This window comes from Populus trichocarpa, chromosome 14, assembly GCF_000002775.5.
Source record: "Populus trichocarpa isolate Nisqually-1 chromosome 14, P.trichocarpa_v4.1, whole genome shotgun sequence".
Taxonomy (NCBI): domain Eukaryota; kingdom Viridiplantae; phylum Streptophyta; class Magnoliopsida; order Malpighiales; family Salicaceae; genus Populus; species Populus trichocarpa.
The window spans coordinates 10,805,001-10,828,691 of record NC_037298.2 but is presented as its reverse complement, the minus strand read 5'-3'; the positions used below and the strand labels follow the sequence as shown (position 1 = coordinate 10,828,691).

Here is a 23,691-nt window from a genome sequence, read left to right as displayed (position 1 = left end):
ACTTTAAAAAAAATATATTGCCGCATTATAAAGCAAGCTCTCGGTGCAAGACATGGAATGCGTGTAATACAGCTAAGAAGCCAACGAATAAAAACGTGCGATCCCCCAAAACATTTTCATAAACGCTCGCACTTTCTCTCAACCTTCCCAAGAACCAATTTGATATTATCCAAACCCATAAAAAAACCCTCGCATCAAATTCAGCTGATTTCACTCCTCACAAACTCTTTCCCCAAGGTACTCTCTCTGAGATTCTTTTGTGTGTTTCAAGGGTTAGAGTTTCATTTTATGGTTTATGCCCTTCATTTCTCAATCTTTTCTGTTCTTCATGTGATCGACGTTTCATTTTTCATATATATATATATGAACTTTGTAATCATAGAGTGTCTGTCAGTCATGCTGTTTGGATGAACTCTTGTTAATTATACAAATTGTTTAAATTACTCATTTCCTTTTTTATGCTGTCGAATTCATAGTTTGTTCGTCTAGATTCATGATGCCTATAAGATTCTTGAATATATTTGTAACTGCATCTCTCTTAAAAATTGAGTTCTTATCCTCGAATTGTGATTAAAATTGTTACAAATACTTATCAATATTGTTGTTCTCTATTGACACACACGTAATTTCATGTTTACATGATCTACGCAAAATAGAGAACTAAATCGCTGTTCTTTCTTCTTCTTCTTCTTCTTCTTTGATCATTTTGATGAATTACTGAATTCCATAGTTGGTTCAGGATTATATATTTAAGGTTTTTGGATCGGATCTGTTAATATTAAAAAAAAATTTGAGAGATGGGATATTGGTTCTGTTCGTGAAGGGAATTGGGCTTTGCCAAAACATAAATTTAGGCTGGAGATGACTTCTGTATTGACTGGTAGATTTGGAGTTTCGTTGTGTTCATAATGTTATGGGTCTGGAAGCATACGATCCATGTCAGTTCTAAATGAAATGATACCGAGAGCATGATGTGCAGTGTCATGCAATTTACGTTACTACAGTTCCAGTTCATTCATTTTTTTTCTCCTTCTTGGAATTAACTCCAGTTCTTTTTTATGATACAACTGCAGAAAATACAAGCATGGGAAGCAAGGCGCCAGGCTGGGCTGATCAGTGGGGTTCAGGAAGTTTCAGCAAGGAAGACGATGAGAAATTCATGGCGAAAATAGGGCATAACAATGGTAACGCCAGCAAGAAGATGGCGGGGGTCAAGGCAGCAGCTTCAACAGGACTCGACAAGGCCAAGACAGCTGCTCAGAAGGTAAAGAGTGGAACTTCGGTGGGTATCAAATGGGTCAAGAACAAGTACCAGAAGAAGACTTCAAAATAATTTGTAGAGCACTGAAAAATGGCATACTGGAATAGGCTGGATGGTAACGGAGGGGTTAAAAAAAGACCTAGACAGGATGATCTACAAATCCGTGGAGATACATTTATATACGATATTCCTTTCTTTTTTCTGTTACAATGAAAAATGAAAAATGTTTTTTTTTTTTTTTTTCATTATGCGAAAGATCCCTTCCGAACTCTTCAAAATTCAATTAAGCCGATCTCGAATTATTTGGTCAGATGCCATCCCTGTAATTTGATTTCTTGGACCAGCCAACCAAACTTCCATGTCTTAGGGCCAGTTGGTGACAGTTTTCAGCAGAAACAGCACAAAGCAACGTCGTTTGGGTTGATTTGACAGAGTAAAAACTGTACAAGAAAATCATCTGAACCAACAATTCCCAGGGCCTCGTTTATTAATTTATTCATTCTTTTTCTAAAGGGACCTTGTTCATGCATCAATGTAAAATAACCAGTCAAGCAAATAATCCAAAATCCACCAGAACACAGGGAGAACTGCAAGCCATGCACACAGCGCAGAATTGACATAAACAGCCATGAACGCAAATTGGAGAAAAGTGATTTACTTAATATAGACAGCAAATTATCCGAAGATAAAAGGAAAAGTCAGAGACCAGTGTTACTTGGAGACAGCAGCAAACAACCGAGGCAGTAAAGAATTTACAAGTAATCTAGATTCTTCAATTTTTTTTTTTTTTTTGCATGGCTCGAGCAGACAGATGCGCCATTGTAGCATTTCAATAGACCCCAAATGTGTTCTCACCACTGTAGCTCATGTAAAGGAACCCATCTTCATCCTTGTTTTCCTCATATATTGCTGACATCATGGCAGCTGCAGCAATGCAACCAATTTTCAGGTCACAAGATCCGTAACACAGGCAATGTTCATAAATTTTTGAATCAAAATGCACTAAATGTTATCTCACCAGTTGGTGGTAGAATGTTCTTCACGAAGATGAAAATAGCCTTCTCTGGACTGAGCTTGATCCTTTTTCGGACCACGTACACGAATTGGCCAACAGTGAGATCAGCAGGAACCAAATATCTACTCATCCCAAAGTTAAAAAATAATTTCCATTAAGACAAAAAAAAAAAAGTAACGAAAATATGTGAAATATGCTAGTTAGCACACATCAATAAATCTACTAAGCACCTTCCAACCATGCAGCAATACCTAGAGTTTAAAGAGATTTATGTTTCTCATTACCATTTAGCTAGGATGTTAATACATGAGCACGTAAGCTTTGATCTCACATAAATCGCATGCCATTTATGTAACCTAAGCATGATTTAGAACACACAACAACAAAATAGGAGCCAAAGGGTATAACGCCCCAAATCCGTAATGTTCACCGCATGTTTAACAAATTCAATTTCAGGGTCAATAAATGTAAGGGTGAAGGAGTAACATGTAGAAACTACACCATTCTATTCCTTCAGAACAGCAAATCAGACTCTGCATATGACCAATATACATGATATCTAAGCATACAGTCACAATTACTCACTTAACAGTAAAATAACTCTACAAAAAAGAAAATACTAAGCAATAATTCATGGTAATAAAAAGTTTGGAGGGCTAACTTTTTCTTGTCAATGTCAGGGACATCACTCTTCTCAGCCCTTTCCACAATCACCTACAAAAATCAATCACTTATATTAGCTTCAAACTAAAGGACATGCCGTCCGCACACACATGAACACACAATAATGGGTTAAAAACAAACATACAGGAATTCTATCAGGATATTTTTCTCTGATGCGAGCAGCTTCTGCCTGCCTCCTTTCTGCCATCCATCCATCCAACACAACACAATCTTTAAATAATTCCACACCGAAATCAAAATCTAAACCCTAGATGAATCGACTATTCAGGATTGAAACAGATCACAACAAAAAAAACAAAAGCTAGGGTTTATCAGAGAAATATTTGAATACAAACCGAGAGGATGTTCCATCTTGAACGAGCTTTTAGCCATCGCGATGATCTGCAATTTCTTTTCTTTTGAAGAGGAAAAAACGTATTCCGGTCAATTTAAAAAATAAATTGTTTAAAGAAGAAAAGCAGAGTAAGATTATAACGTAACGTACCGAGATTGAGAAGAAGAAATCAGAATTCGGATCCCGACGGAAGGAAGGAAGGGAGGGAGGGAGGGAGAGAAAAAGAAGGGGAAATAATAGTAATAATAATAGGCTGCAAGCAAGGGAAACTTCTTCACTCTTATTATTTTGGTTGTCTATCCTCTACGGTCCTTTGTGTGGACCCCACGTGAATTAAAGATATAATTATCTATTTATTTACGGCCTGGATCTGAAATAAATTGGTAGTCGCTAGTATTTACAATAACTTGTGGTCTATGAAAGCTGCGCTACTGAGATATTTTGAAAAGATATTTTTTTTCTTCTGTGATTGTATTTAAAAGCGTGATTGCGGTGTATTTTATTTAAAAATATATAAAAAATAATTTAAAAAAAAAAATTAAATTTTAATCCCACGAACACACCATTAACTTTTAAGAATTGTTACCAGGATTACCGTAGAATTGCATTTAAAGCAGCATTTCTTGAAAATTTAAAAATAATATTTAAAATTATTATTTTTAATATATTAATATTAAAAATAATTTTATATAACTAAAAAATTATTATTTTAATTAATTTTTAAATAAAAAAATATTTTAAAAAACAACCGAAACTCTCAAATAAGACCTCCTGTCTTCCAGTTTCATAAGCCCATCTGCTACTTTTTCCGTTAGGAGTTGCATCAACAACAAAATGAAAGAATAGGAATCATTTTCGCTGCATGGCTTAAAAGCTCCTAATCAAATCCACCAACTTTTGGCATTGCTAATCGACACAGCAGAGTTTCTACAATGGATTCTGGGTAACAGAATACAGAACATTTCAAAATCGAATGAGAGCTGGAAAAGCCACTGCCAGGACTTGTGTTTATTGTTAGCTTCATTGCCCGTCGAATTGTAAACTTGCAAATCGGCTTTCCTGTGTATCAAAGAATTGTTTAGTGGTCTTGCCTCTTCTGGCCGCTTTTGCGGTCTCTCTCCTTAGCTAAAATGGAGAAGTCCACGATGTAGGGTATCTGCTCCCTCACACACGTGTGAGCAAGGACGTGAATGTACATGCATTTTCTCTCCCTCTCTATTAGGCGTAATATGACATGGTTTCTATACTCACAAAAAAATACAGAAAAGACTCGAAACACCTGATTCTTCAGTGCATCATCTTCCTGAGGTTGGAAGAGCACTATCACCTAGAATGTTGCTCTCCACAAAGCCTTCTCACCTTCCCCACACCGCCGATGGACCTCCTTAATCCTATCAGCAGATCTGCAAATCCCACTGCAGCTCCAATCAAATGACGCAACGCAGATGTTGCCAGCCTGTGCCTTCCACTCGCAATCTGAGGAAACAAGAAGTGAAAAATAGTCAGAATTTGAAACATGCTATCTCAGTACTAGCACAATTCCATTCTGCTTTGGTCCTGGCAGAGACTAAGGTTTAGAGCACATGTGCTCGAGGATAACCCATGTGGAAATCTTATTTGTTATAAATTTGCAAATAGCAACTAACAGGAGGAAACAGAAATAAATGTGTTCGAGAATAGCCATACGAGGCTACTGCACTTTCATTTGAATAGTGATTGTGGCAGTATGATAATTGTCACTATCATATCGAGAATTCCAAATTGTAAATCAGAAGCATCAATAGGCTGCATAGGATTTTCCATCATGAAATTATTGATTTTCCTGGGAAAATCCTATTACTTCTATATCAACTTTCAAAAACACTATGCTGTACATGATAATTTCTCCAAACTTTACAAGAAATGGTAACAAATAATCACATCAATCCAATATTTAGTCAATTCATTCTGGTGCGTAGTGTATTCCTTCAGGGTGTAAATATTGATGTGACAGAGGCTCAACCCCCACTAATCATAACAAGGGAAAACTCAGTATCTTCAGCAAGACAGTAATTGGTGGGTTTTATAAATTGTATTAAAGTCTAATTCAGTCCAAGAAAATCTCTTCTTCTTCTTTTTTAACTAAAGTTTTCCCATATTTCAAGTAAAATATAGCTTTACCAGGTGGAGTGCCACAACATAGCCTCCGATCATCAATGTGATCCACATCAAGTCCAATAAACCACGACCCCAGCGAAACATCCTCGTTGGCATACTTGTGCAGAAGATGTCTGAGATAATTATTTGCACAAGAACCATCATTAATGTAAGGAAACTACGGGAAAAAGCTTGAAATTTAGATCCAGGCACAATACTCCGTCATCTCATGTTACAAATAAAGAGGAACTTACTGGTTTATTGATATATACGTAGCCAAATCTTTTGAAATGGCATACAGCTGCCCAGTAGCATGCCGGAAGTACTTATTCCCTGCCTCACCAAATTTCCAGTACTCGGGTTCATGGTACCTCACACCCCTGTTCAACAAAGTGACAAGTTAAGAATGTAGAAGATGATTCCTTTCCTAAAACTTTTCTGACAGAATGAATCCAAGACAATTTCACTTACTTTTGATTAAGGACAGGACCAGATTTCATGCATCCAATATATACTCGTGGTTTCTTTCGGTGTCTGACTAGAGTTTCTCCAAGTGTTGCTGCACCAAGTAGCGAGAAAATGGACTTAACACAAATTATTAGAAAGTAGAAGCTATGAACAGCAATTTTCTCGCATGGATAAAACTGATGAGATAATTCATGTTAATTGTCGCATTGATCCTAGAGGATATGAAAGAACCTAAATTCTTCAGATGGTGGAATATATAATTTTTTATACGATTATAATAATCCGAAATCTTTTCCAGATGATTTTTTATTTGGAAAGAGGGAAAAGAATACTTCATTAAACATTTTCAGATAAATTATATACCACTAAGAATGGAGTCACTGCACATTATATGTTGACCTACCTATATTTACATGGACATCATCATCAACTTTGACATAGAAATCTGCATCCCACAAAGCAACAGCAGTTGCAAAATATATCTTTGTCTTGGCTGACAATTCAAGATACCCTTCAACATGGTCCTGCTCATATTGTAGCAGAGCAAACATGTGAGTTCATAGATTTTTCTTTTCCTGAGTAGGCATGTACTTTTTCTTCAGAAGTGAGCAAGTGTTTCATTAAATAGGACAGCGCAATAGAATTGGAGACAAAAGCCTTACCAGTCTCAAGAAATCTCCATGCTTTCTGTCCTCTGCTTCAATGGCTCTGTCCAAAATGCCTCCTGATGTGGCACTAGACAATATAAAATAATTTTAAGTTAAATTAAATTCATGATCAAGCATTTTCAAAGCTATTGGCTGTCATGAATAAATTCAGAGAGCACAGGTTTAATTCAGAAGTTTTGATTGTTTTCATCACCATAAATGTATATTTGAGAGCTGAAACCATATGCCCAGCCTACGTAACTACCTCTGAATAATTTCATTAACTTGTGAACATTGACTCGGAGAGATTGACATAGTAGAGTGACTCCCAGAAAATAAATTATGCTATATGATACCATAGACTGAGCATTTCGACTTATGTTAAAACAATGGGAGTACAAGTTACTACTGAAATTTTATTTCCATGGGAATCCAAATGCACCCAAAACCCTTTGCAATTATTGCAATGTTGTAGCTTACTCTTCGAGATTCTTTCAGTGCCTATAGCTGACATCAGGATAATATGGATTCTCAAGAGAGATGACATTAATTCGATCACAGAAAACAAATGGAAGAGTTATGCAGCCTTAAAAGATTGACAAAATTTTGAATTGGTGCATATCAAAGAATCATCCCAACGTAAAAGGTTAAGCTATTAGGTGAGGTCCCAAGAATAATTTTATATTCCTCTCTAATAGGTGCATGGGTAGCCCTAATCATCGAACACATGAGGGGTGAGCAAAGATTCAAAATTAAGGCCAAAAACATACACTCAACAACTCGGACTAACATACACATACTCCATTGCAAATTACACGCACCCTTATCCATATCATTAAAGAGAAAAGAAGCCTGACTCACCTATGACCAATGACAAAGCGAACAATGATACCCTTCTCGTCTTCCAGTTTCTTCCTTTTTTCACCTATTTTTCATTAAGGGGAAAAAAAAAACTTAGTCAGCAATGAAATCTCACACAACAATTAAAACAGCATAAGAATAAGTATGGACACAATTCAATGAACCTTGTGGGAACCATGTAGCGCGAACTGAATCTCTTCTTTTGCGGCTGCTAAAAGCTGTATTAATTCCAACAACCATCAAATATCTTCTTTTCCCAGATGACCCAGTCCTCTTTAAGTCCTCTGACAAAGGAGAGCCACTGAGTATGGACTCCTGTGCTGCCCTTGCAGCAGCTAATTCCATCTCTAAATTTGAAATAGTTTTGTCTAATGTCCTATATTCAATGTACAATAGTAAGCTTGCTGTTCAGGATGCCTTCATACAAATCAACTATGTAAGCAGAATGTAGAACAATGACTGGGCATAAGCTATACTTACTGAATGGCATTGTGAGTTTTATAAACTTCCCCAATAATATCCTTAGAGTCACGCTTCACTTCTTTCTGATGCAACTAAAGGGACTCAAATCAGATTTCGAACAACAATAATTCAGATGAGTAACATAAAAGAATGACGAAAACAACTTGAAATGCCTGAGTCTAGCCACCAATTAAAAACATGAAAGGACAAAGAATTTATCATGTCATAAATAAAGATACCCACAATTTCATCACCGCAACCCTCTGAAACTAACTTTAGACTTTCAGCTTCCATTGTAGTTGTACGAGTGATGCCTTTAGGCTCGGGAACTGTCCACATCCTGCACCATTTTTCCTCGTTAACATTCCATCACAGATTAAGTGCCAACAAGAAGTTACCTTGTTGAAGAATTTTGCAATTTCTTTAACCGATAAATAAAGATAATGATGCAAAAAAAAAATAGAATTTACTTGCAGAACCACAAATGTGCACACAACTATCCAACATATAACAGAAACTTCGATGATTTCATTGCTATGAAATTACTTCCGGAGAGATATCTAGACTGAAGAAAATAATCTATGTTTAGATTTGAAAGAGAAAGAGAATTTACAGTTAAAGAGTTTTCCTGGGAGATCATTGAAATGATCACTACAATGTCATGACGAGTTTCTAGGCAACTATCTCCAACAAAAAAGAGCAGTCACTACTACCAGATACTAAAGAAGGATTTATGGCAATGACAGCAGATGTCGGTAGCCTTCCTTCCCCTGGTGCACAACCATGTGGGAGCAGGTTGCATAAATAAGTGGCGGTAGTTTTTAATGGTAGCACATGGATTTCCAACAAATAAACCACATTTAAAACCACGACCTTAAATAAAATCACATGAACAGTAATAACAAAGAAAAAATTAATTATTTATTGGATGATGGAGGTAATGGCAGAAGAGCATGAAAATTCTTGAAAAGGAATGAATTCACAAAGGCTTGAGAAAACAAAATTCTGATAGTAATAGCATTGAAGAAAAAGAGAAAGTCAATGCATCATTAGAAAGTCAATGCATCAAAATCCTAATTTGGATAATTAGATCTACCTCGCTTTAGCTAGAAAATAAAGCCAGAAATTGTATGGAAAATACAAACTTGAAAACTGGTGAAATATTAAGATTCAGATAATTTAAAGAATAATCAAACATTCTTAAAAAAATGAAAATCAAAGCATATTTTTCCATTAAACCAGCCAAAACATGCCTACGATCTATACAAAAAAACAATCAACAAAAAAGAGATCTTAAAAAAAACCAGCTTGTACCCATTTCATAAATATGAGAAACTTAATCAAATAACCTCTCCAGAGATTGCCACAGTAGGCAATTCACATGAAAAACAAATGATTTTTTCAAAAAAAAATAAGCATACCTATTGTTGAAGAACACTCCAGCACAAAAGCAAGCTAAGCAAAAGAACAGGGCCCATTTTTTTGATATAACATTTTTAGAAGACTGCTGGTCTCCTCTGCTCTTGAAAGACATTTCTTTTCCTTGTTATTTCTATCTGGGATTTCCAATTCTTCCCTTGTATTTCACAAAATGAAAGCTATCTCAACAAAAGCACACCCATATGCAAGAAAAACAGACAACAGCAACCAAATCAAAGAGACAGCTGAAACTGAAAGCTCCCTCAAGAAGTAGTTAGAATTTCTTCTAGGAGTACCAGAGCTGTGAAAGAAAGCTCTGTCCAAGATTTGAAGCAAAGAAATGTGAGAGAGAAGGAGTAGAACAAAGTGGGTGGTCTGGTTTTTTAACTTGTCCTTGTTTTTGTTCTTTACTTTATCCTCCCAGCTAAAGCTTTGCAGTTTGTAGTTGTTGTCGTTCTTTCTCTCTCTAGAAAGTATAGAAGTACTCTTCTCTGCTTTGCAGGCAATGGTAGACCTCCTAACTACCTCTCTTCTTATACCAAATTACCACACCACCATCTTCTACTCTACTGCTAGTTTTTCATTTTATTTAATCTTGTAATCCACTATCAGTATTTATTAATTTACCTGAAACGGGATTATAATTGTTTGGTGATGTAATAATAGTTGATTTTTAAAATATTTTTATTTAAAAATATATTGAAATAATATTTTTTATTTTTTAAAATTTATTTTTAATATCAATACTAAAATAAAAAAATAAAAATTAAGAACAAAAATTAAATAAAATTTTCAAAAATATTTTTAAAACACAAAATCTAATATTCTACATCAGAATCTTAATGCCCTGTCAGTTTCTTAAAAATAGGAATTTTTTTTCTATTAGAATAAAGTTTCTTTCTTTCTTTAAAAATGTTTGTGAGAATAAACTCTTGTGAAAAGGAAACTTCAACTTCTAAGCTCCCATTTATGGGTTCAGTTTTACTAAGAGTATATTTATGTATGTATCTCAAATAAATAAATAAATAAATATTTACAACATCAAATTTCTTAAATAAAAAAAAAATAAGGAATAAAGTTGTTTGTAGTTCACATCAATTATTCAAGTGCCCAAAATCCTCGTTGACCCGTATAAAATGTACACACGTGTGTGTGTGTGTGTGTGTGTGTGTGTGTGTGTGTGTGTGTGTGTATGAGGGATCCAATGGGACATGAAATGAAAAACCAATAATATCGCCAATTATATAGTGTAAATGTTTCATTTATTATATGCGAAAATGACATTCCCATGTCTCACCAGAAAAGGAGGAGAATCGAAGAACTAGCCGTCCATTTTATTTTTAAAAAGGCTATCATAGATGAGAGAGATTATCTTGAAAAGGAGAAATTATGATGCTAAAAAAGTGTTTGTTTTTACAGTGGTATCATGTTTTTGGAGAAAAATAATTTATTTTCTTCACATTATTTTTTAAAAAAATGTTATTTGATTGCTTTGATCAAAAATAAATTTTAAAAAATTAAAAAATATATTTTAAAAAATAACTATAATCACATAATTAAACAATAGTTGAAATTCAGTTGCCGTGGTCCTCTAGATTGAAGAACAGCACATGTACTCAAATTGACAAACCCACCGAATCTTTTTATTATCTTTCACCATCACATGGTCGAGATAAGGTTGCTTTCCTCTAGAAATGGAAATTAGAACCTGAAGATATATATATATATTAAAATTTGATTTCGATATAGATGTATTGAAAATTATATTAATACAGAAAGACCTAAAAAATATACAATGTTTTCGACAAGATATTGTATGAATATACAATGTTATCAAATATAACCATCTAGTAGATGACACGATGATAAAAATTTGAAATTAAAAGATTTTGCTTTCTCTGTGGTTTCAAGTTCAAACCCTGTGGTTGCTAATATGATGGCTACTGGAGGCTTATATGGTCGTTAACTTCAGGGTCTGTGGGATTAGTCAAGGTGCACGCAAGCTGGCACGGACATTCACATTAATAATAATAAAAAAAATGATTGTCGTTGACATTTTAAATATACATAATGCATTTGGACAGTCTCCTCCTCTTTTGCATGAACAATTCCATATTAACGCAAGGCTTTAATTAACTTACACGGTTGACCTAATTTTTGGAAAACCTCCAAAAATTAAATCTTTCTCTGCTCATAAATAAATAAATAAATAAAAAGAAACCTTCTAACTCTAACATTGTCAAGTGGTTTCAATTAAATTTCACATCAAGTGAAAAAAGGGTCTTGCTTTTTGATGACGTCAAGCTTACAAAATATGTCATTTCGCTGCAAGAAAATTAGGAAAAAAAATAATAATTTAATCATTATGTTGGAATTGCAAATGAAAATTCCGCTAGTGGTTTTAAGATAAAATTAAACACACAATCTTCTCATCTCCTCATTTCTTCCTCTTCATTTTGTAACAGCTACCTCTCTCACATTTCATTTATTTCGCGTGCTCCCTCGCAATTCCAGCCACCTAACCTGCCGACTCCAACACAGTATCTTTATTTCTTGGTTTTTTTTTTTTTATCAAGCTTCACTTCATTAAGTAAACAAACTTATTTATTTATTTTTTAAGTTAATTTATTAAGATTTGTTTGTAGTATTAGCCATAGTTTTAAAACTTAGCCCGGCAGGTCGACCCGGGACCCGGCCGACCCGGGACTGAAATCGGGGAGGGTTGAAGAAAAAACAGGGAAGGAAAAACCTGGTGTGACTCGGATGACCCGACGGGTTGACTCGGCCGACCCGGGGCTGAAATTGGGCCGGGTTGAAGAAAAAACAGGGGAAGAAAAAACCCGGTGTGACTCGGATGACCCGGCGGGTTGACCCGGCAAAACCCGGTCAAGACCCTGTTGTAAACCCGTTGACTTTTGTTTTTTTACTAAAACGACGTCGTTTTGATTATAAAAAAAGAACTGACCCGACCGACCCGGTGACCCGGTCAAAACCCGGAACCCGGGCCTTGAACCGGGCATGGTCTTAAAACTATGGTATTAGCAATTTGTTTGTATATTTAAGTATTTTATTTGTTTTATAATAATATTTTGTTATATTAATGCATTATTTGTATTTTAAAATTTGTTTGGAATTTGGATGAAATTGATTTAATTTGTTACTTGATGAAACTGAGTGTAATATTATAACTTAAATGTGTTAGAATTGAATAAATAATTGGTATTAATTATTATGTTAATTTTATAGTTAAGTTGAAAATTTAGAGAAAATTAATTCTATGTGGAATTTATAATAATTAAAGGTATTAATTTTATGGATATAAAGTTTGATCGGAGATTGTTGCATAAATAATAGTAGGATTATATTAGATGTACAATAATGGTGAAATTAGATGTACAAATAATGTTTCTGTTGTGGCTCTAGTATGAAGGTTTATTGTGAGTAATTGTTGGCTCGAGGATCTTAATAAATAAATAAATAAAATCTAATAAAAAATTAAATTTTAAAAGATGAAATTAAAAAAAATAAACAAAATATACAAGAATTAAAAGATTGAAGACTAAATTTGATATAATCAACAAATAACAATATATTTTTGAATTTTTTTTTAATTTATAAAAAGTGTTTTCCTCTCAAAATAAAAATAAAAATCTGAAACCAAGCCAAATTGTTTTCAACTAGGAAATATTTTTCATTGAATGATATTTTTAAAGGAAAATAAACATGGAAAAATTTAGAAAATTATTTTTAAAAAGTAACTTTCCATGAAATTAAAGAGGTGTACTTGTCCATATGTTTTCAAATCACTATTTATGTATTGCTAAAAATATTTTCCAAGCTCTTATCGGTGGTATTAATAGGGTGGATCTACTTAATTTCAGGGGTCCGTAATTAGTGATGATCTTTAGGAATCTAAAGGGGCAACATTCCTTAATTAGTGATTAGTGATGATATTTAAGAATCTAAAGAGACAAGAATAGTTGAGTTCGTTAGAAAGGTCACCTACAATTTCGAGAGGTACTTTTCTTCTTCTACACTACAATGATTAAGTTAGTTATTAAATTTGCTGTCAAGAAGTTCGGAAGGGAAACATTTAGGGTTTCGACAGAAAGAGAGTTCTTGCCAAAAAAGTAGTTCTTTCATTTGATCTCGCGGAGGTATTTATACCCTCAAACCCACATAACAGGTGTACCTGGACCTGCAATATGAGGTGTCGGAGTAAACCTCCTCTTAACCATCGGAAATGAAGAGATTCAGAGGACTTCGTCAGGTTTGCAAGACTATAAATCTCCAATAGTTGCTGTTGGTGCCGACCGCGAACTTGTCTCAGTCGTGACTCTAGAGTTACTCTCTTTTTTTTTTTTAACTATAAGTGACAGAATCTATTTACGCGTATTTTAACTAATCCTTCAAGGTCCTGAAGTTCATAACCATGTAAGCTTCTAATAGCCCTAAAATTTATAACATAATCTGACCAATTGAGTTATATTCTTATGGGTTGACTCTAAAGTTACTTGTAGAAGCATTAGGATGCTAATATTTAATAAATTTTAAAATTATATTTAAAATCTGATTAGTTAAATTATATTTTATTCAATATTGGAGTATAAAGTTACTTGCTGAAGCATTAATTAGGAGGGTACGATTTGTCTCTAGATATGTGAAGATCTTGATGAATGGATATATGCAGGCCTGTTGAAGAGGAGGGATAATCACTTGGTCCATCTTTCATATTTAGGGTAGACGATGAAGGTGTCCATGTGTGTGGCTGTGATCGAGGTCATTGTAACCAAGTGGAGGACGTTCCTTTGAATTTCTTTGGAACGAATGCCGTCCGGTTCCATCACTTTAGTTGAAAATTAATGGCTATAATTAATGTGGGTCGCCTCCCCTTACATTTAATGTTAAAACTTATATTAATGTAAGAGAATTTTATGTTTAAAATTCAGAAACAGTTCCATTTACGAACGATTGTGGAGCAAATTTGCAATAAAATTTCTTTATAACGTGACAATTTTCACACACGTTAATTAATCAATTTGCAATCCTGATCGATGATCTAGAGAGAAATTAAGTTTATTTTCATCATTTTTTTTTGTCAAAAGAGAGAGAGAGATCTAAATCAACCTGAAAGAGGCTAATTTAAGATGTCAAAGCACACTCATAATCTTGATCACCAATGAGTCAATAATAATTGGCATATTTTAAAACATCAAGAGCTAGGAAGCTTGAGTCGGGGAAAGAAGAAGTTAAAAAATGCCTCAACATTTACGACCCTCGTTTGATGTTATTTACCACTAATTCCAATCCCATTTAAATACTACCCATGACAGCATATCAACAGCTTGTGTAATATTAAGATAATGATTATTTTTTAACTATTCAGAAGGGTGGTCTAGCAGTAAAAGCTTGGAACTAAAAGATTTGTTTTTTCTGTGGTCTCGAGTTCGAGTCCTGTGGTTACTAATATGATGGCTACTGGAAGCTTACATGGTTATTAATTTCAGGGCTCGTGGAATTAATCGAGATGTAAGCAAGTTGGCCCGGATACCCACGTTAATAAAAAAATAATGATTATTTTTTAAAATGATTTTTTAAAATATATTGAAATAATATTTTTTTTATTTTTTAAAATTTATTTTTAATATTAAAACATCAAAACAATATAAAATTACTAAAATAAAATTAATTTAAAATTTAAAAATACTTTTAAAACACACAAACAAATAACTACTAATCATTAAAAAGGGACACACAAACAAATAACTACGAATCATTAAAAAGGGACATTATGCTTAAGGAGTACAACATTCCATCTGCCTATTGATAGCCGTTCTTTAATGGGAAAAAAAAACACGTCCAAATTATTTGCAAGAATCTTAGCATAAGAGTGTGCAATTAAAAGTGCAAAGAGCATAATAAGTATGGTCAAGGACACGTGATTGGATCTAGCAGCTTGACAGGTGGCAAGTTCCCATTGAGAAGGCAACCTTACCCTGTCCATTAGTCATGTGACATATAGCACCTTGGCTCACGTGGAACCTGTAAGAATCTGCATGCGACAGGGCTCCCTTCACAAGCTAGGCCTGACACGTGTCATGTTTCGGTTAACATGCACTAAATTTGATGCCATACCAAGCATTAAGGTGGGGTATATTTATATATCATCGTGAGGGAGTTCCGGCAGTGGTCGGTTTGGACTGGTCGATAGGTCATCGAAGAAAAATACATAAAAATTGAAGATCAGAACTCGTATTTTACAGACTGATGGATCCTAGTGCGAAACTCGAAAAAGCACTCCTTCCTCACTGGGACTGTTGGAATATTCTCTTTTATAATGGGATGCTATGTCGTCATATGTAGTCGGATTTTTGTAAGAAACCTCGTAATTCATTGCAATTTTATTAAATTAAAAGAAATTCACTTCAAATGTTTGATTGAAAAGGATAGAATATAGTTTCTGAGCATATTTTAGGTTATTCGGAGCTTCATAAGAATATATTTGAGGTTGTTCGAGCCCTTGATAGAAAGTTTTCATACGTTTTTCTATAGTTTTTTTCACAATCTAGGATTCTAGGTAAATGGAAGAAAATTTCAAACAAATTTAAATTTAAATTTAAAAATTTCTAATATGATAATTTTAAATTTAAACATGAGCAAAATTAAGGTCACGACAATAACAATTCAATCTCTTAAAAAACCTTGCCCTCAGGATTGTTCCACTAATTCTTTCAAAAATTCTTTATTGAGTTTGATGATGTAGTTGATGCTTCTGCTGCTATTTATTTTTTTATTTACTTTAATAAGTTGTGATATTTTTATTTTTTTATCATGGATCTGCTGTTTTGATATCACTGATAATTCAGATTAATAACAATAGTTTTTTTATTGAATTAAAAGAAACTCACTGCAAAGATTTTATTGAAAAAAAGACAAAACATAGTTTCTGAACATATTCAAGGTTATCCAATCCTCCTTGTAAATTTTTTCATATTTTTTTTATATATAATCTAGAATTCTATCTTAAATAGAAAAAAAAATCAAACAAATTCAAATTGAAAAGATTCGAACATGGTAGCTTTAAATTTATAACTCCTGGCCATTGATGTACTTGTATTTAAAATATGATTTAATCTCATATATATTTTGTAGATTGATGGATCACAAATCCCAAAAGTAGTATTTTCTTATTGAGATTGTTGGAATATTCTGGGATGTTGTGTCATATGTAGTAAGATTTACGTTTTGTTTCACATTAATCCATGCTCTCGTCTAAAGCTTAATTTGTCCATTCGCAGTCACCCAGATATTGCATGCAGCAGCAGCAGCAGCAGCAGCGCAGCGCTGCATTGCATTTGATAATATATTTACAAGTATTTTTGCTAATAAGGTTAACAAACAAATATTTAAAAACAATTTAATTGAGACGAATAGCCAAAAAGAATATGTCCCAATAATTTTTTTTCTTTTCTTTTCTTTTATTTTAGATAAATGTTTTACAGAAAATCAAGATTTACTCAGTAGTAATGATATTGATGGATGAATTGTTGCAATATTGTAAAATAATAGATGTCCCAGTTCTGACGAACATGGCTCGATCTCCATGTTTGGACTAGTTCATACTGGCACACGATGTTTGCCATGGAGACACAGATCACAAGCTAGCATTGGGTGGTAACATGAAGCTAGCTGAGATCATACGATCGAGCTGGACTACCATTGATGACTTTCTTTTTGTGTGTGGGTTAGGCATAAAATATCCAATTGAAAACGCTTGTTCAACAAAAGGCAAGCAAGCATGTGGCCAGAAGGAAAAGGAAATGAAGATCATTGATTAAAAACACATGATGTGGGGTTAGCCATAGTTCTTTAAGGTCAATATTTCTTGGCATTAACTTAATTGTATGCATGCCCAGTTGCAAGCAGCCCTATATATTTCTATATATATTGTGGTTGTCAATTAATGTGTTTAGCTGGCTTTACCAATCAAACCATTAATCATCTCAATCCCGTTGTTCACCCGAGTTGCACATGTCAATAATTGCGGCCAACTATTTATTTCTCCTTTTCTTTTTTATATAATAAAGTAATTTCTCATTCGACTAGCTGAGTACATGTTAAGCTCTCTCTCTCTCTCTCTCTAGATACAGGGATAAAAAGTTCTGGTGGTAAATATTATGTAATATACAAATGTAATTTTTTTTTTGTAAATGTTTATATTTGTATTTGTTAATTTTTTTGGTATAATATTACTATTTTTTATTTTTAAGATATTCTTGCAAGTTGGACAGATAAAAGACTTTTGTGTAGAAATCATGCTAGTAATTATGTATGGTGATTTAGTCTAAAAATCTTACCTAAATGATAGGTTATAAACTTAATGTATATTTAAAAATAAAACGGATTCAATTAAAGATATAAAAATAGATTGGAGAATTATATAAATATAAATCTTAAGATATTAATATTTGTTTTTTAGAAAAGAAAAAAAAGAATAGATCTACAAACACACCGCACCAAACATGAAATATAAAGATTTTTATGCATAGAGGGATCTCGCTGAAATATTACAACTCTCACATGCATGGAGGTAAAGAGATTTCGGAATATTATGACTTTTATATATATATATACCCTCGTATATTTAAGGGTCCCATTATATATATATACCTATATTAAAGCCGAATTGATCCCAATACAATTAATTTTCATGTATTCATTGAGATTTCTAATAAATTTTATTTTCTTGCTCGTATGCCTAGCACAGTTGATGCATAGATCTCAGACATTGTTCAAGAGACGGCACGCATTTTTCACAGGTTTCAGCTTGAGAAAGGAGATTGGCTTAGGTGCCTTGCTTGCGAAAGGAGTCCCGTCCCTGTCGCTTTACAGCACCACATGTTACCCTGCTTAAGCAATCCAAAGCTGCCATTGCACGAGACCATCTGATAGTTGGTGCAGGTGCTTTGTCAAGAAGAGAATACTCAGACGTTGGTGATCAGCTCCTGAGACTTGTACGGGAAGCAAGAGTCCCTCTAAAATTACAGCCACCAGACAGACAGCAGAATGTGTAGAGCTTGCCAATTTCCAGCTTCTGGGCATCAAATAAAGCCACTGCTCACTCCCAAAATGTTCAAGTATTGGACTACTGATGATAAAAGCATGATTGCATATTAATGCTTTGCTTTAATTCTTGTTTACTTTCTACTGCACATTACTTTAATCAGCTTATACTTTTTGTTCTTCTTTCTTTTTTGCATGTAGCCGAGAAACTCAGATTAGACGAGGCTATTCCTTATCTAGATGGACATATATATAATTAGAAGCAATGATTTCATAGAGAGACAAACACTAATCAGATAAAAGTGTCCTTTGTTTCCTTTTCCCTAACATTATTCCCTTCATATAAAGTAATTCAGCCTCTTGTTTACCTACTTGAGTTTCGTTTTTGAGCTTGTGTCGGCTAATTAATTCTTATGCCAAATGTACTTGTTTTATTAGATGTCAGGTTTCTGTGTTAGGAACTACAAGTCCACAGCCTTTGACAAATCACACACACCGCAAGGAAAATAAGAGTTCTTTCTAATGTTTTTTAATAGATTCAATCAGATTTGGTTGGTGTATTTAGTAACTAACAATTAAGAACTAGAACCTTTGACAAATTAAACACATACACACAAAGGATTTTATTTTTTTTAATATTATTATAAGTTTAATCAAGTCTGGTGGTTGTATTATGAGTTTATATAACTTCATGCAATTAAAAAAATATAATAATATCCCAAAATCTGATACGTTGAGAAATAAAATTATTTGATGTTTTGATAATGATTAATCAAATATTCATCTTAATATTCTTTTCTTCATAGCTTAAGAAGTGCATAATTAATAGTAAAAGTCTTGGTACGTATAAGTAAAAATCTATGACACATCATTAATAAGAAACAAATATTTCTTACAGATCATTAATAAAATAAAAATGTAGAAGGTCTTTGAAAGACCTTCTAGACATATATATAGATGTAGGATGATTAGTATACAGGAACCATTCATATTCATAGGTTTAAGATAGAACTTGGATCAATTAATTAGGTTTGACACTTAGTTAAGAATAAAAGAGATGGGTCTAATAGTTTATTAGACTTATATTGTATTGAGTTCGGCATATGATTAAACCTTAGTATTGTGGGCCTGATAACTTGTCAGACTCATGTTAGCTTGGACTCAACACAAGCTAAATCCAAGTATATTAAGTTTAACAATTTGCAAGACACACATTAGCTTGCGTTCAATACGTAATTAAATCTAAATATATTGTGTCTGATAGCTTGCTACGCCCACAACACCTTGAGCACAACATATAATTGACCTTAAGTATATTAAGTCTCATAATTTCACAGCTACATGTTAATTTAGTCTTAACACATGGCTGACTCAAATATATTAAATTTTAGACTCTTTCAAAAACATCAAGATATGAAGTAAAAAGTTTTACCCATCAAAATCATTCAATATATTTAATTTTTCTTTGATAATAGATATTCATGGAGGTGGAATTTGAACCCGAGATTTCACCACCTTTTCTGCTAGATGATAGTATTTTTTTTTTTTTTTTTTTTTCCGAATATCCATTATTTAGCAGGAGCGTCAAAGTTAATATGTCTCATGGTCTATCTTACTGGGCCTTCATAAATTCCAACATTGGTGCCCATCTCAAGCGGCCCCTAGCAGTTAGCAACCCACACTCTGGCCATGACCACATGCAACATGTGGTCTCTGCCAACCAAGACACCAGCTCTGTGATGTGGACACTCATTATTGTGACACAACGACCCCCAAGCACTCTGCTTTTCGTGCCAGATTAATGGAGATTGGAATTGAGACCATTTCTTGGATAAGCAAAAATCAACAATAATGGCATAACCAAGTTATTTTTAGACTGTGAATAAAACAAATAAGGACAAGGCAAATCATGCTCTTGCATTAAGAAATTAGACGGAATCCTTCTCTTAAATTTCCTGCTCGGACATATTGATTACCCTCTTGGCATCATTACTTCAGCTCGAAAATCAACTCTAGAAGGCGGCAATGGTTCAAACAAAACCTCCATGATATTACTCAGAATCCCTTTGTCGAATGGATTTTGTGACCCCATGTAGCGTTGACGGAAATTCTCATAGCCTGTCTGCCTCAAAATACACAGAAAAATAACCATTAAAGCTAATTAATACATACGAGCAATGCAGATAAATTGATGGATGCAGATTTTGAATATATACGACATCATCTCCTATTGTATCAGGTTTGAACACTGTACCAGAGATCTTCACTCGAAAAACTTTGAGGGAAAAAAAAAGGATATGTTGGGCCAACCTGATTTCTTGCAAGCAGAAATACATGGAAGATAGTAAGGCCGCCTAAGAACAAGATAGTAGCAGAACTAAATGATACTAGTGCCAGAGTTTCAGGACAGTTCTTCAGCATTCCAAGCAATCCAGTGCCAGTTCTGAGCATTCTTTGGTGGATTCTCCAGCACGAGAAAGCAAATACGTACACAAAGAAAATCAAGGCTGATATGATAAATGTTAGGTAAAATCGATAGTTTCTCTGCACAAACAAAGATCACCTTTTAGAATTCATGCAAGCAGCACTGCAAGGTATTAAAGGTTTAGTAGTGTTAATACCAGTGCAATGCATTGGCCGATCCACGGGCAATGGTGATCAAATTTCTCGACACAGTTATCACAGATGGCGCAATGGCAACTCCTGGGAGGCCTAAAAAACTTACAAATGCGACAATATTTTAGTTTGAGTTCTACCCCATTAATAGTTACCCTCTTTCTCCTGGTTCCATCGCTCGTGCCAGCAGTTTCCTCGATAGATGATCCATCATTTCTAGGAATAATTCCTGGATCAATTGTACTAACCAGAAACAGGTTGACCAGAACCTGTATTCCCAATAAAATAAAATAAAATAAATTTGATCCTTGCCGATAAATATTAATTACTGCTAATTTTATCGAATGAGAGGGACTGACAGTTACTGTTAACATCAAGGAAAAAGCTGTGATTAGACCAGAATCGTGCGGCAAATCATCCTCACTATACATGGCAAAAACCCAACTTGAGAGTATTATTGAAACAGTTGTCAACAGCAATCCCCTAGGATCTGGGCCACATATGAGTCGTCCATGGAAAAAAAACACCTGCATGCACATAAAGTTAAGCAGCAATCAATTTTAGCAGTGCAGACTGCAGACAGATTATACAAGGTGATTGCTAATTGTTATAGATTGTTGAATTCAAAAGTGAGAACAAGTATTGGAACGTACATTATTCCCTGGCCAAACCTGGTAAGCCCTTGTTATGTCTGGATCGCCTGCACATCCATATTGTCGTAGCCACAGATCCTCAACAAACCTCTGGACTGCCACAAGATTCTGTCTTATCGTGTCCATAAACCTAGCCAACTTCATAGCCACTTTGTTGTGTAAACCTTGAGTTCTCTTCTCTGTGTCATTGTCCCTGTTTGATGCATGTCCAAACTGTTGTGCTGGTGGTGGACTTGAAAGAGCAATGGGTTCCATCCCAAGATCATCTTCATCATCAATCCCTTCCATTTGCGAAATATTCTCAAGTCCCTTCATTTTGTAAATCTCTTCCCTCCCCTTTTGTTTTCCTGGAATGGAAACAAATATGATCCAAATAACTGAATTTCGAAAACTGAAAAGCGGTTACAGGCTTGTAAAGGAGTTAATTTTGATTGTCCTTTTAGTTTATCAGAACTAATTAACAAGTCCCTATAATCTCAAAAATAACTAAATAACTTTTTTAGTAGCATTGATCATCCTCATTTTGTTAGGTTTTTTTTTTTTTTTTTTTCAGAAATGCTTTTCCATCCGAAACTCCAAGATAAAGTGAAAGTGCAGAAAATACAAATCACAGCAGTGACTATCGCTTCTCTAGCAGAGCAGTCTCTTCTCTTATTCTTCTAATAACCTCTCTTCATCATGCTGTCTACAATCCGGCGAGAAACCACAGCTGCTTCTTTTAAACGCGTCTTGGTTGACAATTCAAGCGCTAGAAGTTCCATTCATCCAATTTGCTGCTTCCATGTATTAAAGCTTTGATAGAGAATCCTGGAGTAATCGAGCTCGAAGGCAACCGAGATTATTTGGTGGATACCATTGCATTACATGATGCAATTGGTGTTCTTGCTCCTGCAGTTTTTGTTCATCCTATCTTTTTATATTGATTTTATTTGGGATATGACTTGTTAGATTGCTTTAATTGTCTAGGTTTTAGGTTTTTGCAATACTAAAAAAAAAAACTTTGGTGCTTGATTGGTGTTTAGTTTTGCAAAAAAAAAAAAATTACACTAAATTAAAACAATTAAGTTTTAAAGAAATAAAATTAAAACTAAATAAATATAAAAATTAGGATAAACAAGCAGGGTAAACAGGTTGGTGTATGTCCCTCATGAGCCAGCAAGTAGGGGGCTTCCATTATCTTCAAGCAGTGCGAGAGGCATCACCAAGCAGCCAATGACAACTTTCATGTAAGAGTTGGAAGTGTCACACCACGATCTTTCAAGTAGTTTGACGCGTGTAAAGAAGGACACAATAATTGAACTTTGATGGATTTTTTTTTTCTCTCTTTCATCTTTTCTCTCTCCTCCCCTCAATAATTATGTTGGCCTGCAAAAATTTAGAGGTGTCTTGTCATTTGTTGTTCATATCAAATTTGATTATTTTTTTTATTACTATTTATTTTTTCTTGATTTTTTTTAAATGTTGTCCCTTAGCATTAGGTTTAATTTAGTTTTTATATCTGATATGGTTCTTGTTCTTTTGATTGCTATTTTTTTATTATTTTCTTTTCAATTTAATCCCTCAAAATTTGGTTTCGGTTTATTTATATATCAAGTTTGGTTCTCATTCTTTTGATTTCTTTAATCTTTTTTTATTGATTTTTTTTAATTTCACCCCTCGGCATTATATTAATTAGGGATTTGGCTTCATAATATTTTTAGGTTTGCTTTCTTTAGGGTTAGTCCCTACATCGTGACATGAGTCACAAGTTTTAAAGATTTACCTGAGTTGACTTTAATCTTTTTTATATTATTTTTTAAATTAAATTAACTAGAATTAAAACAATTGGATTATTGGCACTGAGGTAAAGTTTCTAGTATAACAATTGTTTTTATTTCAAGTTATCTTGTTCGTTTACCCCAGTTCTCATATTTGAATTTTAAATATTGAGCTTCTTGATTATTACTTTTTGTTTTTATTCTATGAGGTTATCTTGACTGAGTGCCTAATGAGTTTGCCCAAGTTAACTCGGATTTTTTTAGGTCATTTCTTTGAGATTGAATATTTTTATATATTTTATCTTTCAGCATTTG

The 23,691-nt window shown here is 33.9% G+C and overlaps 3 protein-coding genes and 1 long non-coding RNA gene across 7 annotated transcripts; 1 reads left to right on the top strand and 3 right to left on the bottom strand.

Annotated features, from left to right (window-relative positions):
- Positions 1-43: 43 nt before the first annotated feature.
- LOC7468505 (uncharacterized) lies at positions 44-1,571 on the top strand. Its single transcript, XR_002977751.2, has 2 exons — positions 44-237; positions 1,074-1,571. It is a non-coding gene; the product is annotated as an uncharacterized LOC7468505 (long non-coding RNA).
- Positions 1,572-1,900: 329 nt separating this feature from the next.
- Positions 1,901-3,587, bottom strand: LOC7468504 (autophagy-related protein 8C-like). 2 transcript variants are annotated; one of them, XM_024585002.2, is made up of 6 exons: positions 3,445-3,587; positions 3,296-3,355; positions 3,085-3,140; positions 2,938-2,990; positions 2,280-2,398; positions 1,901-2,185 (listed from the first exon to the last, which is right to left on the bottom strand). In XM_024585002.2, exons 2-6 carry the CDS (start codon positions 3,330-3,332, stop codon positions 2,091-2,093), a joined length of 360 nt encoding a protein of 119 aa, XP_024440770.1. In that variant the 5' UTR covers positions 3,333-3,355; positions 3,445-3,587; the 3' UTR covers positions 1,901-2,090. The 2 variants fall into 2 exon arrangements, with proteins under 2 accessions (XP_024440770.1, XP_002320465.3); XM_002320429.4 differs by having other exon boundaries at positions 3,296-3,350; positions 3,445-3,556.
- A 585-nt stretch (positions 3,588-4,172) lies between these two features.
- On the bottom strand, positions 4,173-9,808 carry LOC7468503 (probable beta-1,3-galactosyltransferase 2). 2 transcript variants are annotated; one of them, XM_006375470.3, is made up of 11 exons: positions 9,290-9,808; positions 8,112-8,208; positions 7,887-7,960; positions 7,571-7,782; positions 7,407-7,470; positions 6,561-6,633; positions 6,302-6,422; positions 5,902-5,989; positions 5,685-5,810; positions 5,455-5,564; positions 4,173-4,770 (listed from the first exon to the last, which is right to left on the bottom strand). In XM_006375470.3, the coding sequence occupies exons 1-11, from the start codon at positions 9,400-9,402 to the stop codon at positions 4,622-4,624; spliced, it is 1,227 nt and encodes a 408-aa protein (XP_006375532.1). In that variant the 5' UTR covers positions 9,403-9,808; the 3' UTR covers positions 4,173-4,621. The 2 variants fall into 2 exon arrangements, with proteins under 2 accessions (XP_006375532.1, XP_002320464.1); XM_002320428.4 differs by having other exon boundaries at positions 7,887-7,951.
- A 10,344-nt stretch (positions 9,809-20,152) lies between these two features.
- On the bottom strand, positions 20,153-22,557 carry LOC7468502 (probable protein S-acyltransferase 6). 2 transcript variants are annotated; one of them, XM_002320427.3, is made up of 5 exons: positions 21,620-22,556; positions 21,326-21,493; positions 20,972-21,235; positions 20,661-20,894; positions 20,153-20,472 (listed from the first exon to the last, which is right to left on the bottom strand). In XM_002320427.3, the coding sequence occupies exons 1-5, from the start codon at positions 21,932-21,934 to the stop codon at positions 20,323-20,325; spliced, it is 1,131 nt and encodes a 376-aa protein (XP_002320463.1). In that variant the 5' UTR covers positions 21,935-22,556; the 3' UTR covers positions 20,153-20,322. The 2 variants fall into 2 exon arrangements, with proteins under 2 accessions (XP_002320463.1, XP_024441640.1); XM_024585872.2 differs by having other exon boundaries at positions 20,331-20,476; positions 21,620-22,557.
- Between the last annotated feature and the right edge of the window lie 1,134 nt (positions 22,558-23,691).

Coding starts and splice junctions, on each gene's coding strand:
- LOC7468504 (XM_024585002.2), bottom strand. CDS start 3,332: ATGGCTAAAAGCTCGTTCAAGATGGAACATCCTCTCG. Junction 2,399..2,937: donor CCTGACATTGACAAGAAAAA/GTTAGCCCTCCA, acceptor TGGGATGAGTAG/ATATTTGGTTCCTGCTGATC. Junction 2,186..2,279: donor GAACATTCTACCACCAACTG/GTGAGATAACAT, acceptor GCATTGCTGCAG/CTGCCATGATGTCAGCAATA.
- LOC7468503 (XM_006375470.3), bottom strand. CDS start 9,402: ATGTCTTTCAAGAGCAGAGGAGACCAGCAGTCTTCTAAAAATGTTATA. Junction 7,471..7,570: donor CGCTACATGGTTCCCACAAG/GTTCATTGAATT, acceptor AATGAAAAATAG/GTGAAAAAAGGAAGAAACTG. Junction 5,990..6,301: donor TGATGTCCATGTAAATATAG/GTAGGTCAACAT, acceptor TACTTGGTGCAG/CAACACTTGGAGAAACTCTA.
- LOC7468502 (XM_002320427.3), bottom strand. CDS start 21,934: ATGAAGGGACTTGAGAATATTTCGCAAATGGAAGGGATTGATGATGAA. Junction 21,236..21,325: donor CCTTGATGTTAACAGTAACT/GTCAGTCCCTCT, acceptor TTGGGAATACAG/GTTCTGGTCAACCTGTTTCT. Junction 20,473..20,660: donor TTCTGCTTGCAAGAAATCAG/GTTGGCCCAACA, acceptor ATTTTGAGGCAG/ACAGGCTATGAGAATTTCCG.